The sequence below is a fragment of the Jatropha curcas genome, chromosome 5 (assembly GCF_041381405.1).
Source record: "Jatropha curcas cultivar XTBG-Jc1 chromosome 5, XTBG_Jcur_1.0, whole genome shotgun sequence".
Lineage (NCBI taxonomy): Eukaryota > Viridiplantae > Streptophyta > Magnoliopsida > Malpighiales > Euphorbiaceae > Jatropha > Jatropha curcas.
In genome coordinates this window covers 237,415-250,965 of record NC_143155.1, presented here as the reverse complement: position 1 = coordinate 250,965, position 13,551 = coordinate 237,415, and the positions used below count along the sequence as shown (strand labels likewise).

The 13,551-nt window shown below is 34.8% G+C and overlaps 4 protein-coding genes across 4 annotated transcripts; 2 read left to right on the top strand and 2 right to left on the bottom strand.

Moving 5' to 3' along the window:
* The first annotated feature begins 709 nt into the window (after nt 1-709).
* Nucleotides 710-3,981, top strand: NPC1 (non-specific phospholipase C1). The gene is made up of 3 exons (XM_089721440.1): nt 710-1,941; nt 2,767-2,943; nt 3,506-3,981. Exons 1-3 carry the CDS (start codon nt 834-836, stop codon nt 3,826-3,828), a joined length of 1,608 nt encoding a protein of 535 aa, XP_089577566.1. The 5' UTR covers nt 710-833; the 3' UTR covers nt 3,829-3,981.
* Nucleotides 3,982-4,775: 794 nt separating this feature from the next.
* Nucleotides 4,776-6,364, top strand: LOC149495944 (ammonium transporter 1 member 3-like). Its single transcript, XM_089721441.1, is given in 2 exon segments — nt 4,776-6,252; nt 6,255-6,364. Coding segments are annotated over 2 exon segments (1,419 nt in total). The 5' UTR covers nt 4,776-4,895; the 3' UTR covers nt 6,317-6,364.
* Nucleotides 6,365-7,029: 665 nt separating this feature from the next.
* Nucleotides 7,030-10,105, bottom strand: LOC149495943 (RING/U-box superfamily protein). The gene is made up of 5 exons (XM_089721443.1): nt 9,812-10,105; nt 8,399-8,549; nt 8,223-8,289; nt 7,894-8,128; nt 7,030-7,342 (listed from the first exon to the last, which is right to left on the bottom strand). Exons 1-5 carry the CDS (start codon nt 9,877-9,879, stop codon nt 7,132-7,134), a joined length of 732 nt encoding a protein of 243 aa, XP_089577569.1. The 5' UTR covers nt 9,880-10,105; the 3' UTR covers nt 7,030-7,131.
* A 1,388-nt stretch (nt 10,106-11,493) lies between these two features.
* On the bottom strand, nt 11,494-13,460 carry CPT4 (Undecaprenyl pyrophosphate synthetase family protein). Its single transcript, XM_089721442.1, has 3 exons — nt 12,916-13,460; nt 12,756-12,823; nt 11,494-12,189 (listed from the first exon to the last, which is right to left on the bottom strand). Exons 1-3 carry the CDS (start codon nt 13,327-13,329, stop codon nt 11,742-11,744), a joined length of 930 nt encoding a protein of 309 aa, XP_089577568.1. The 5' UTR covers nt 13,330-13,460; the 3' UTR covers nt 11,494-11,741.
* Between the last annotated feature and the right edge of the window lie 91 nt (nt 13,461-13,551).

The window sequence follows — 13,551 nt, the reverse complement described above, 5'->3', positions numbered from 1 at the left end:
TAAGTTGAATAGAATACCTAATATTGGAAGTTTGGCTGGTTTATTGATTGGTTGATGGTGTTAATGTAGACCCAGCCAAGGAAATAAATTGTAGAATTCACACCCTATGAAGTCCTTTAATTTGGAGTTATGCTGACAATGACTTAATCAACTTTTTCTTTCTTTTTCTTTGTTTTCTTTTTTGTTCGATTGAACTATTGATTATCTCCTTTCGAGCTATAATATTTCTATTGCCATCTTGCAGGCCACAGTAATTCCATTTTCCCATTTCAGCTCACCAAATTTCTTTTCTAAAATCATAAAATAAAGAGACTTTTAAAATAAAAATAAGGTATGAAGTGGAGACTTTTAAAATAAAAATAAGGTATGAAGTGGACTTGTTCAGACCTGACTTATGTCTTTATTTATAAAATAAATTAATAAAAATAAAAATTTTTATCGAAATGAAAATATTTCGGACCATATAAAAAAAAAAAAAGGTTTGAAATTATTTTTTCAAATTTTCTTATTTTCACTGATTCATTGCGTAGTAAACAACTATAATCAAGTCTTCAACTGAAACTTGTATTACATATAACCGTTACTGGTAAAATCTCTTAAGAAAAGTCTACCGCTGAAATGTGAACCTAACTCCGTCACGTCACATTATATGAAATCCTAATAATTAATCTTAATTTAAAAGTAAAGCATAAAAATTTACGTATGGCATATGGTTTATACCATATATTATATACCATTTTCTTCTCCTTCCATATTAATTCTCGTCTGCCCCTCTCTCTCTTTTACCATACAAATAATTAAGTAAAGGAGTTTCCATTTCTAATCGCCGGAAAATGGATAGCCGGCGAATATCCCTCACCTTTATATTTTTTCTATACTTAGTAGTTTCTTCTCATTCACTGGACTTTGATAATTTGAGAAGAAGGCACAAAAGCAAAATCAAAGGACCGATCAAAACTCTAGTGATTTTAGTCATGGAGAATCGTTCCTTTGACCATATTCTTGGTTGGCTCAAGTCAACCCGACCCGATATCGATGGGCTAACCGGAACCGAATCCAACCGGATCATCGCCTCTGATCCAACTTCTGATGAAGTCTTCGTCTCCGATGATGCTGTTTTCGTTGACTGGGACCCAGGCCACTCTATCCAAGCCATTCGAGAACAGATATTCGGGTCGAATGATACCTCCGCTAACCCTGCTCCGATGAACGGGTTCGCACAGCAAGCGGAGAGCATGAGCGAGAATAAGTCGAGAATTGTCATGAGCGGTTTTAAACCCAGTCGGTTACCGGTTTATACTGCGTTAGCTAATGAATTCGCCGTTTTCGACCGGTGGTTCGCGTCGGTGCCGGCGTCAACCCAACCGAACCGGTTTTATGTCCATTCGGCGACTTCTCATGGAGCGTCAAGCAACGTACGCAAAGATCTTATCCATGGATTCCCTCAGAAAACAATCTTTGACTCCTTGGACGAAAATGGGCATACATTTGGGATTTATTACCAAAATATCCCTGCTACTCTTTTCTTCTCGTCTCTTAGAAAGTTGAAGCATGTAGTCAAATTTCACGACTACGCGTTGAAGTTCAAACGCCATGCTAGGTTAGGGAAGTTGCCGAACTATGTGGTGGTGGAGCAGCGGTACTTCGATGTCGAGCTTCTTCCGGCGAATGATGACCATCCGTCGCATGACGTGTCACTTGGACAGAAGTTCGTGAAGGAAGTGTATGAGACCTTAAGGGCAAGCCCCCAGTGGAAAGAAATGGCGCTTTTGATTACTTATGATGAGCATGGTGGGTTTTATGATCATGTGCCCACTCCTGTCACCGGCGTGCCGAATCCGGATGGGATCATCGGGCCTGAACCTTTTTTCTTTGCGTTTGACCGTTTGGGTGTCAGAGTTCCCACCATTTTGGTGTCACCCTGGATTGAAAAGGGCACTGGTAAGTTCTTACACTTTTGCTAACTTGGAGGTTTGTTCCGTGATTCTCTGTTTATGTAATATATTGTATTGCTTAAAAAAAACGTGTGGGTAAAAATGTTCAGTTCAAAGATGATTGATTAAGCATGTGACCTGCAATTATTTTTCCCTGATTGTAAAACGTGCGGATTGATTAATAACTTTGAACTTGAACTTGAAGATTCACCAGAAAATCTGTACTGTCATTAATTCTTATACAAGGAAAAAGGTATCTATTGGGCTGGATTTGGTAATGCAACTGTCTTGGTTGCTTTCTGGTTGACTTATCAGTCGATTAAATTTAATGATTCTAAATTTGAAAAGCAGTTAGTTATATTAATATTGAGATTGGGCTGTATCTAGATGTAAAAACAGTTAATTTCTCCCTCCCCTTTGAGTATCCAAACGTTAATTTTTTTCAGCTCTTCATTCTCTAATATTGGTAAAAATTGAAGACTTGAGAATCCAAGTCCTTGACCTTTATTAGGCCAACACCTTCTTTTTTTTTTTTTTTCTGCTGTATTGCTCATGGTGTACTATGTTGCAATAGTGTCCATATGTAAAGATGTAAATAGGTATTTGAATTTGACATTATTGTTGGTTTTCATAATGTTTTACCTAGTGTCACCTTGATTTTAAATGCTCTTCTATTCGAGTGTCGACCCTTCTATTCATATTCTATACGTATTATTGAGGTTTAGTTTAGAGAATAGACATAAATTATTCAGTTGCAGACCTGTATCCTCATAATTCTCTATCTCAATCATGTCATTTGGCCAATGGATTCATCTATGATTGTTTGTCACAGTGATCCGTGAGCCTGTTGGGCCATCACCACATTCACAATTCGAGCATTCTTCTATCCCTGCAACTGTGAAGAAGCTTTTCAACCTAAAGTCAAACTTCCTAACAAAGAGAGATGCATGGGCGGGTACTTTTGAGGATTACTTTTACCTTCGTGACACGCCACGTGATGATTGTCCAGGTTTGTATCAATTATTTTGATCATAGTAATGAAGTTTTATTGTGTTTTATCTTTTTTTAATCTACTTCATTTTGGACGCCTAGAATGTATCTGCTCTGTTGTGTAGATCAACTGTTAAGTCTTACCTCCTTTGCATCTACATGTTCGATTTACTATAAGATTTAAACTTTTGATGGGAGTTGTAAAATATATGTTGATGAGTGCTTGATATTAAATTCATTTGCAGTAATATGCAAGTTGATAGACGGTTAAAATGACTTCCAATTAGGAAACAAGGTCTCTATGTTCTGCATATGAATACAAAGTTAAGGTCCTCTCTCTGTGAGGCAATAGAACACTATTTTCCTCTCTCTGTTTTTTCACTGTCTTTCTACCAGATAATTAAATTGAGTACTAAATTGACGTGGTGGTTATCTTTTTTTTTTTTTTTCTAAGAAAAAAACACACTTTGATTGTCCCGCTCACAACCATGACCATGATTAAAAGGAGGCAATTTATTGATTTTAGGCATTAATGTTTAGAGAAATCAATATTTGAAGTTAACCCTGAAATCTGGGTGCAGAAACTCTGCCGGAGGTGGTAACATCACTGAGGCCAAGAGGACCAAAGGAGGATCTAAGCCTATCTGAGTTTCAAGTTGAACTGATCCAGCTTGCATCGCAGCTCAATGGTGATTATGTCTTAAATACATACCCAGATATTGGCAAAAGCCTGACAGTGGGTGAAGCCAACAGATACGCCGAGGATGCAGTTAGGAGATTCTTGGAAGCTGGAAAGGCTGCTCTTAAGGCTGGAGCCAATAGATCTGCCATTGTTACAATGAGACCTTCCCTCACCAGCCGAATTCCTGCGGGAGACGACGCAAATTACATAAAAGCTTATTAGTTCTTCCTGAAACTGTTAGCTGTAAATACAAATTCGAAATACTATTACTATTCTATGTAAATATTTTAGAACTTTGTCACGTATAATGGAATGTATTGTTAAACTATCAAAAAAGGTAGTGCTTATTTGATTTCGAACTTTTTGCAGAACAAACCCTCCTTCAGTGAATTTGCAAAAATGTGAGGAGTTAATTTTTTCTTTGACAGAGTAGTTCTTTTAACAACAAAGGTCACGTTGAGTAATAATTTTACAGTGTTCCGTAACATAATTTTTATAATAATTTTTAAAGATTGACTTAGCTTTTTATGAAATATTATTTTTATGAAATATTAAAACACATTTAATGTTTCATAGAAGTTAATCAAATTTTTTTGGCAATTAGACCCATTAAACTAAATGCTTTTAATTTAAACCGTTATATAAATAACTATTATCTTTAAACATGTAAGAAAATAACTAATAGTTATATTAAAAGCTAATAGAATAACTAACAGCTGCTAGAACGGTTACATTGTCTATCGAACATGTTAAAAACTAACAGTTAGTTACATTGTCGAACAACTAACATTGTTGAACATATTAAAAGTTAAAAGCTAGCTACATTGTACATAATGTTAAAAACTAATAAAACAGTTAATAACTATTAAAACAATTAATATCGTGAAACTTGACTAAAGTGATGACTAATTATCCAAAATTAACAATTGACGTGAAAAGGCTAACCATGCATTTCAGGTCAACCAATAAATTAAGCACTCACGTGTTAGTTAAGATGTGCAAATACACCAAAACGACCCAGTTTTAAGGCTATCCGTTTCGTGCAAGTCAGTGAATTACAATGCACTGCTAGTCAGTAGTCAACAACTCAATGTAATGGTCCTACCTAAAATGAACGTAAACATAAAAATTATAACAAGTAGGCAGAGCCACACAAAGTAACTACCATTCAAACATACTACTGATTAGTCTTTTACATAATTTAAAAGTTGCAAAGATCTCTCACCATATCTCCAATTCTTCTACTTATACCAACCATCTCCATTTTTCCTCCGTCTCTCAAACCAGCCATGGAGGTCTCCTGGGAACAAAGTGTCACAGATTCCATTAACACAATTTACCTTCTCTTCTCTGCTTATTTGGTCTTTGTTATGCAACTTGGTTTTGCTATGCTATGTGCTGGTTCGGTTAGAGCCAAGAATGCCATGAACATTATGCTTACAAATGTTGTTGATGCAGTTGTTGGAAGCATTTCTTATTATCTCTTTGGCTTTGCTTTTGCCTTTGGTGTTGGCTCTAATTCCTCTAACCCATTTATTGGTACAACGTTTTTCGCTCTTAAAGATATTCCAAACACTAGTTACGATTATAGCTATTTTCTTTACCAATGGGCTTTTGCGATTGCAGTTGCTGGAATTACCAGTGGCTCAATAGCTGAAAGAACCCAGTTTAGTGCTTATCTTGTTTTCTCGTTTTTTCTTACTGGTTTTGTTTACCCAGTTGTGGCTCACTGGGTTTGGTCATCAACTGGTTGGCTAAGTCCTAGTTCAAGCCATTTGTTGTTTGGGTCTGGGGCCATTGACTTTGCTGGGAGTGGTGTGGTTCATTTAGTGGGTGGCATTGCTGGGTTTTGGGGTTCTGTAATAGAAGGTCCTAGGGTTGGCCGGTTTGATGCATTTGGAAAACCTGTGCCAATGAGAGGACATAATGCGACTCTAGTTGTACTTGGTACGTTCTTGTTGTGGTTTGGTTGGTTTGGGTTCAACCCTGGCTCTTTTGATAAGATTCTTGTACCTTACCCTAATACAAATGATCAAGGTAACTGGACCGCCATTGGCCGGACTGCCGTGACAACAACCTTGGCCGGTTCAACGGCCGGAATTGTTACCCTATTTGGCCGGCGGTTATTAGTGGGTCATTGGGATGCATTAGATGTTTGCAATGGAGTGCTTGGCGGGTTTGTTGCAATAACTTCAGGTTGTGCTGTGGTTGAGCCATGGGCTGCAATTGTTTGTGGGTTTTTCTCCGCTTGGATCCTCATTGGGTTAAACATCCTAGCATTGAAATTGCACTTTGATGATCCACTAGAAGCAACACAATTGCATGGTGGGTGTGGTGCATGGGGTTTGATATTCACTGGTTTGTTTGCTAAGGAGGAATTTGTGATTCAAGCTTATGAGTCAGGTGAACTAGGTGTGGTTAGGCCATATGGACTTGTATTGGGTGGGGGGTGGGGTCTAATTGGATCCCAAGTGGTTGAGGTTTTAGTGATTGTGTTTTGGGTTAGTGTGACAATGGGGCCTCTTTTCTATGCTCTTCACAAGCTTAACATACTAAGGATATCAAGGCATGAAGAAGTTGCAGGACTTGACATCTCTAGCCATGGAGGTTATGCCTATGTTGCTCATCCAGAAGAAAACCATCCTCACTTTTACGCAGACTATATGCGTCTCCAAGCTCAAGATCAAATGTAATTCAGCAGAATTTGTGAATTTTGGAAGAATACTATATTTATTCATTTAGTTTGATTTTTGATTCCCTTTGTAATTTGTATATAGAAACTGAAATACAGTTCTTGAAATTTCATTTTATTTTTCTCATAAAAAAATTTGATTTTATCTTACATTTTAACATAATTAACTTTTTTTATCCTTTGTATTTTAAAAATTACATCCTTATTATTTGTCTTGATCAAATTATACTTCCATCCATTATTTAAGTCCACTGTTTGAGATTCGAACATTTAACGGATCCAAACAACTGGAATAAAATATACTTCCATCCATTATTTTGAGTCCACTGTTGGAGATTCAATCCAAACTACAGGAATAAAATAGTGCAACTTTTAAATACAAGGACAAAATAATTAATTATGTCAAAACATAGAGACAACAATGTAATTTTTTCCTTTTTAATTCAAATACATATAGAGTTAGTCTCATAATTTCACTAGCATAATTTTTCTTAACAGGACCAAACTAAAGGGATAAATTGTTGTAATTTTTAAAATACAAGGATAAAGTAATTAATTATGTCAAAACATAAGGACAAAAATATAATTCTCCCCTATCTCATTTAGCAAACAATCGAACACAATTCTCCTGATAAATTTGTTTAGTAATTTAAGGTTCAGTAATCCGTTTGAGAGAAAATTAGTGTACTTAAAACCCTTTTTCTCAAAACCTAATGCTTTGAACCCAATGATTCATTAACCAAGAAGACATTTACATTTTTGAACTTCCCATTAAATATATACAGCTGTTAGTTATCATACAGTACAAGTTCTGATTTCCGGCATAGAAACCCTCACCTAACGTGAGAATCATAAGGAACAATTACAGAATCTGGAACAATGAGAGGCAACTTATCAATGTACATGAAAAGCCTCTTAGAATTTTCTCTCAAAATTAAGGATAAATCAACAGTATCACACTTATCTGTATAGATCCAAAGATCACCAGAATTGACTCTTTTAAGACTATCTCGGCAAAAAGGACATGACTGAGATCGCTCACGCCTGTGATGAACACCAAATAGCACCTTATCAGGTTGCAGTTAAAAGTACTTTTAAAAAACAAACAAACAAAAGAAGCATTAAGCTTCAAAATAAATCAGTAAAAAATAAAGTCATTAGGACAAGAATAGAATCTAAGAGCCACAAACAACAAATCCCTCATCTAGTTAGGAAACTTCTCCAAGTTCTAGATTGTAATAGACCAGTCAACCATACACATTTGTGGCACCAGACATTTTGTCAAAGTCAAACAACAGAGGTGGAATATTTTCTTTGAAGAGATAACTATTTTCCAATTTTTATCAGAAAGCATTTCAATAATGCACTTTTTTCAGTGTTCCTATTAAGTGCTATATTAAATATTCAAGAAAAATGTGATCTTCCATTACAAGGTAACAATATCGTCACAAAAAGAGAGATCAATGAAAGCCACAAACTTCAATGGTTAAGAAGACACTGAAAGAAGATACATCTAAATTTGATATTCTAGCATTAGTAAAATGGGATGAACTGAATATGCATTCTGGCTTAAGATAAATTGACAAAGAACTTACCAATCCCTAAAGCATTTCAAACACAAAGAATGATTGCAATTGGGCAATACAGCTTTGCTGCCAATCTCCATGCAAATCCCACACTCCTCTTCCCTTTCTATGTCAATTTCAGAGAGTTTACCCCTCTCCAACTCATCCTTTCTTTTATATCTGATATTACAGATCTCATTCTGTTTCTTATCTTCCAAATCTGTGATTCCTTTTTGAAGTTGCATTATAGAAGGAAATATCACCGCTATTCAGAGAAAACAAACTTTTTAGCATATAAAAAAAATAAACTTTCAACTTCAACGGAGCCCAAAAAGTAACATACTCAGAAAACTGCGTACCATAAAATTCCCTAAGGCTAGCTTTCCTTTCATAAACAGACATTGTCGTCTTGCCATCAGCATAAGTCTGCACAAATTACCACATTGTCACACCCAACAAGAAGCTGTAATATTATTACTACACTGTTGAAGCGGTTCTAATGCAACATAAAAAAGCAATGAAATGAATAATGTACCAGATAAATAAGAATTCTAAGCAAACCAAGTGCACCGGCGAGATGACAATCAGTCCACTGAACAAGAAAAAGAAAAAATTGAGCGGCTGGACTGTAGGATAATCTCATCTGAAGACGAGCTCCATCATTCTCTCGTGGATAATCTAAAGCACTGTATCAACAAAAGAGTGGAAAAGGTTCAATATAATATCCAGCAGTTAGCCTATCAACAGGGTAATATGGGCTGTAAAACCACACAATAAGTAAAATCCAGACATTCATTTACCTCGCTGCACAATGAGATATAAGCAACACTGTGGGCCAGAAGTAATCTTTAGACTAATATAGATCAACATAATTATCAACATAAAAAGGAAGTTTCATTCAAATTGAACCCAAGTATGAAGAGTGATGATTGCAAGAATACGACAGAGAGTTTTCCATATTTTCTTGATGTTAAAAGTGAATTAAAAACTGCTATAGAATAATAGTTTATGCAGACAAAGGAGCATTTAAATATTATTGAAAGATGATGACACTTGTGTGGCGTGCTTTATTTTATGACCATAAAGAATTACAAAAGGACAGATCAAACAATGTAACATCTTATCCAGTATCCATTTACTGCCTACTAAGCATTGAAATAAAGGTAAGGATATTCCATTATGGTTCACAGGCAACCAGTTAAAACAATGTAAACATCCTAGTTGCAAGCAAGGACGGGCTGCAGGTCGCCCCATCTGACCATATTTCACTGCATTTACCTTTCAAAAGCGTGGTCCCTGCTTGCAACAGTGACCCAAAGATCACATACCAATATTGGTGAGTTAATTGAATTAAATAAACAGTAACTCTCAATCAAAGGATAAGGGCAATGTAAATGCCATAATATAACAATCTGGGGAGAGGAGATAAGTTCACACAACAATGCATCCAGTTCTTACAAGAATGCTGATTGGCTACCTTTCTTTGCAGCCCTTGCAATTATGTGGAACATGAACTGTAACACATCCCAGAAAAGAATAAGAACGAAAGTGATATAATTTGTTATTCTTCTGTTTCAATATCTATATATCGAAAGATGGCCTACCCAAATATCAACATTCAAATCGATTCTTTTGCACTAAAATCATACGAGTTCAGAATATCTTTAGCAGGAAACAAATAATATACCCCATCACAATGCAAATCATCTAAAAACGGCGCGTTCAAGTCCGACTTGCTTACTGTATATGAATGAATATAACAATTCATCAATACAATTCTAACACATTCATTATATTTTTTATGAATTTGTTTTAATTACAGAACTATTCCTTTTTCAGTAAAAAAAATTAAATCCGAGTTCGTCAGAAAAACTTAAACCCAAAACCAAAAATTAAAAATAAAATAAAAATTGAAATTACAGAGTGATTAAGGCAGAGAAAGTATTACAGTGTATTGGCGTGTTGGATGTCAGCTTCGAGAGCTTTGAGAGAATCTCTGAAAGACAACTTTCCCATGACCTGAATTTTTCCGGGAAGAAATTCCCATCAAACAAACAGAAACCAATCGATGAAAACCCTTAGCAAGCTTTAGTTTTTAAGCTCAAGAACAAAATTTCCCATCGATAGCTTATAAAGAGAAGAAGAGAATGGTATTTTGGTATTTTTGAAAGTTTCGTTGTTGTTGATGAAAACCTTTCTCGTATAAACAGAAAACCACGAAGACCTCATAGCTAAACCATCTTGCCAGTGTCAGTTAACGAAGACAGGAGGTTAACCTACTTAAATTACAATTCTACCCTCTTTTGAAATTGTACCGACAATGCTTTTATCTTATTTTCCTAACTGACGTGGAATTATTCTATCTTATCAATTATCACTTGCCAATTAAAATCAAACACGGATAAATATATAATTACCATTTCACTTACTTTCAGTATAAAAAATAAAAAATTAAAAAATATTAATAAAAAATTAAAAAGAGAGAGAGAGAGAGAGGGGGTATTTTAGTAAAAAGAGCGAAAGGAGTGGTTGATAAGGGTAAGATAAGTGGGGTTAGTGAGTTAAAGATGACGTAATTAGGCAGCTGAAAAGGCGGGATTGTAGAGAAGAGGAAAGCGAAAACCGGTTGGCGCCGACTCACGGTTTTAAAAACCGGCGTCAGTGTATAAAGACAAAATTACACTTATCCAAAGTCTTTATTTAAAAAATTATTAAGTGCTGATTAAATTTGGATTATCCATCACCTAATCATTGGATAAGGAATGTCGCGATGAAGCATCTAACCATTTTTTAGAAAAAAAATAATTATTGAGCATTAATCATTGAATATATAATTATTTATGTTTTATTTATTGTTTTTTTTGCAAGTTTGAATATTATACGTTGACTTAACTGTCTAACAAATACCTATGTACATACTTACTTGATTCTCCTATATAAAAAACAATTATTAACTTTTCGAAAATAAAAATAAGATAAAACATAATTGACGTTTTAATTAATTAATTTCTCAAAAATATCATAAACAAAATAATATCATAATTTACAATAGAAAACAACTCTATCCAATATTATTTTTATTATATTTAATAATATTAATTGTTTCAGTAATAATTAATTGTTACAGTAGCTGTTAAGTATTTTGATAATATTAACTAAATATTAAAAGGAAAAATGTCCGTATAAATCAATTTCTTTTTTGGTTTGCACCAAAATATAATCTTATTTTTCTTTTTTAAAAGATAATTTATTGTCAAATTTATTACTAATACACTTCTATTCAATAAATGCATATTTATATTTTCAATTATACACCCATCATTTAATATTGATAAATGGGTATTTTGAAAAAAAAAAAAAAAAACTACATTAACTAGTTTTCTTTAATCTATGTCAAAGTTGCACTATATATATATATAATCTTTTAAGCTTCATTTGATTCAAAACGGTATATCTACGAGAAAGTATAAGATATATGTCGAAGGAAATTATTTTCTTCTAGAAAATATAATTTGAATTTTTTTGGTATATTAATCAATTTCTTAGGAAATAAATTATTCCGAAATTATAAAAAACATTAATGTATATGATATAAATTTAAGGAGATTCGCAAATAATAAGAATTATAAAGAAGGTAAAAAGTATATTCTATCTTTGTATTAATTAAAGTATAATGCTGTTTTTTTTTTTTCCCTTTGCATATCTATATCAGGCACCTAAACTTTGATTAGGTGCATCATTGACCATGCTATGTTTGAATCCAATATTTCAGAGCTGAAGCACAATTCATCAAGATTGGAGCTTGACCTCATATTCGTACATATGAATGGTATAAAATGCTATTCACTGCAACGAATGCCCATTTTACAGGTATTGGACTATGAAAGCCGTTGACCGTAGCGTCTCTGCCTCTGCTGATACGATGTTAAGGCCTCCACGAATCCTTCTTTTCCAAAATCAGGCCAGAGTTCTTCTGCAAAGAAAAGTTCAGTATAAGCCAGTTGCCACAGCAAAAAGTTGCTGATCCTGAGCTCCCCGCTTGTTCGGATTAATAGATCAGGTGAAGGAAACTCAGAGCAATTCGTTTCCAACTCTTGTTCGATTAGGCTTTCGGTAATGTCTTCTGGTTCAATAAGACCATCTTTTACCCGAGCAGCAATACTTTTACAGGCTTTTAGCACATCATATTTCCCACTGTAGCTAACCGCCACCAGAAGGTGGAGTTTTGAGAAATTTTTAGTGGTCTCCTCTACTTCATTTATTAATCTTTGCAGAGACTGTGGAAGCTTTGATGAATCACCGATAACTGAAATTCGAATACGTTGCCTATAACACGAAATTATATAAATTCAACTTCTTAGATATCAAATATGCTTAAACCAATAAAGATTATAAATGAAATCATCCTATGCATTTCCAAAGATGCAATTGTTCACTAGCTATACCATGAAGATGCATACCATTTTTCCTGATTAATGAGGATATTAATGGAGTTATAACTTGCAACTTCACAGTTTAAAGATAACTATTGTACCACTAATTAAACTAAAGCTCGTTTCAGTTAATCTTTAGATTGGAAAAAAGAGACTCTAGCACTAAGTGGAACTACAACAGCAAAATTTTCTGATTGCATGCTTTCTTGGGCAAGTCAAAATCATGTTTGTTAAAAGTTGTCTTTTTCATGCTTTCTAAAAGGTAATTATACAACAGTTTGGATGGGACAAGCAATTTGGATTTTGGAATGTAATTAAAGCCTAACAAATCAGAATATCCTCAATTTTGTAAGTTTTTGCAATTTCACTCTGTTTCGACGTTTTTACTGTAATTTCGCCATTTTGTAACGATAACACCCTCAATTACAAAATCCTGAAGTTCGAAGTAGAGAGAATTACCTCACAAAATTATTTATCTCTGATTTTAAAGATTTTTCGAACAAACTCATCAGGAAATCAACCTCCACCTGCACTAATCAAATCCAATAAGAAAATTGATTTCTAGCTTAATTTTGAAAGCTTTAAAGGAAAAAAAAAAAATAAAGAAAAGGAAATGAACCTGGGGCCTCGTCCAATTATCGCAGGAAAACGCAAAAACAGTAAGAACTTTAATCCCCCATTGCCAGCAAAGCTTCACAATATCCGTCAATGTCCGTCCACCAGCCTCATGTCCCATCGATGCAAGCCCGCCTTTCTGCCTAGCCCACCTACCATTACCGTCCATGATTATCGCCACATGTCGCGGCATCAACTCTGGCCGGAGATCCTCCGGCAAGGGTTCAATTTCATCCTCGATTACGGATTTGTCCTCCTGTTTGACAGCTAAGTCTGTTTTTGTTGCGAGAAGTTGAGGAAAGCGGCGGTGTAGTGGCCGTGATTGATTTCTTGCATTTGGAGAAAGAAAACATTTTGGGTTTTGAAGAGTTTGAGTGTTGTAAGCAGAAATAGGTAAGCTCAAATTCAAAGCTTTCATTGTTTATGTTAATAAAGCTATGGTTTTTGCTTTCCTCCTGGTTTTGCTTTATCTTCTGTTCTATATATTGTTCGCTTATTGGTTACTACCACATTTAATGTGTGGTAGAACTGAGACCCGTTTCCAGTTTCCGTTTTCAGTTGATTAGAGAGTATGTGGTGGTTGCCTAAAAGCTCCAATTGAGATGGATTATAATGGCACGATTCTGGTAACAGCGATGTC

Bases quoted from the DNA above. Each gene is read 5' to 3' on its own strand.
- NPC1 (XM_089721440.1), top strand. From the start codon at position 834: ATGGATAGCCGGCGAATATCCCTCACCTTTATATTTTTTCTATACTTA. The intron at 1,942-2,766 runs GTAAGTTCTTAC...TGTTTGTCACAG, and splicing joins CTGGATTGAAAAGGGCACTG to TGATCCGTGAGCCTGTTGGG. The intron at 2,944-3,505 runs GTTTGTATCAAT...ATCTGGGTGCAG, and splicing joins GCCACGTGATGATTGTCCAG to AAACTCTGCCGGAGGTGGTA.
- LOC149495943 (XM_089721443.1), bottom strand. From the start codon at position 9,879: ATGGGAAAGTTGTCTTTCAGAGATTCTCTCAAAGCTCTCGAAGCTGAC. The intron at 8,290-8,398 runs GTACATTATTCA...TAATTTGTGCAG, and splicing joins TTAGAATTCTTATTTATCTG to ACTTATGCTGATGGCAAGAC. The intron at 7,343-7,893 runs GTAAGTTCTTTG...TGTTCATCACAG, and splicing joins TTGAAATGCTTTAGGGATTG to GCGTGAGCGATCTCAGTCAT.
- CPT4 (XM_089721442.1), bottom strand. From the start codon at position 13,329: ATGAAAGCTTTGAATTTGAGCTTACCTATTTCTGCTTACAACACTCAA. The intron at 12,824-12,915 runs GTTCATTTCCTT...TGATTAGTGCAG, and splicing joins ATAATTGGACGAGGCCCCAG to GTGGAGGTTGATTTCCTGAT. The intron at 12,190-12,755 runs GTAATTCTCTCT...TTCGTGTTATAG, and splicing joins GAGATAAATAATTTTGTGAG to GCAACGTATTCGAATTTCAG.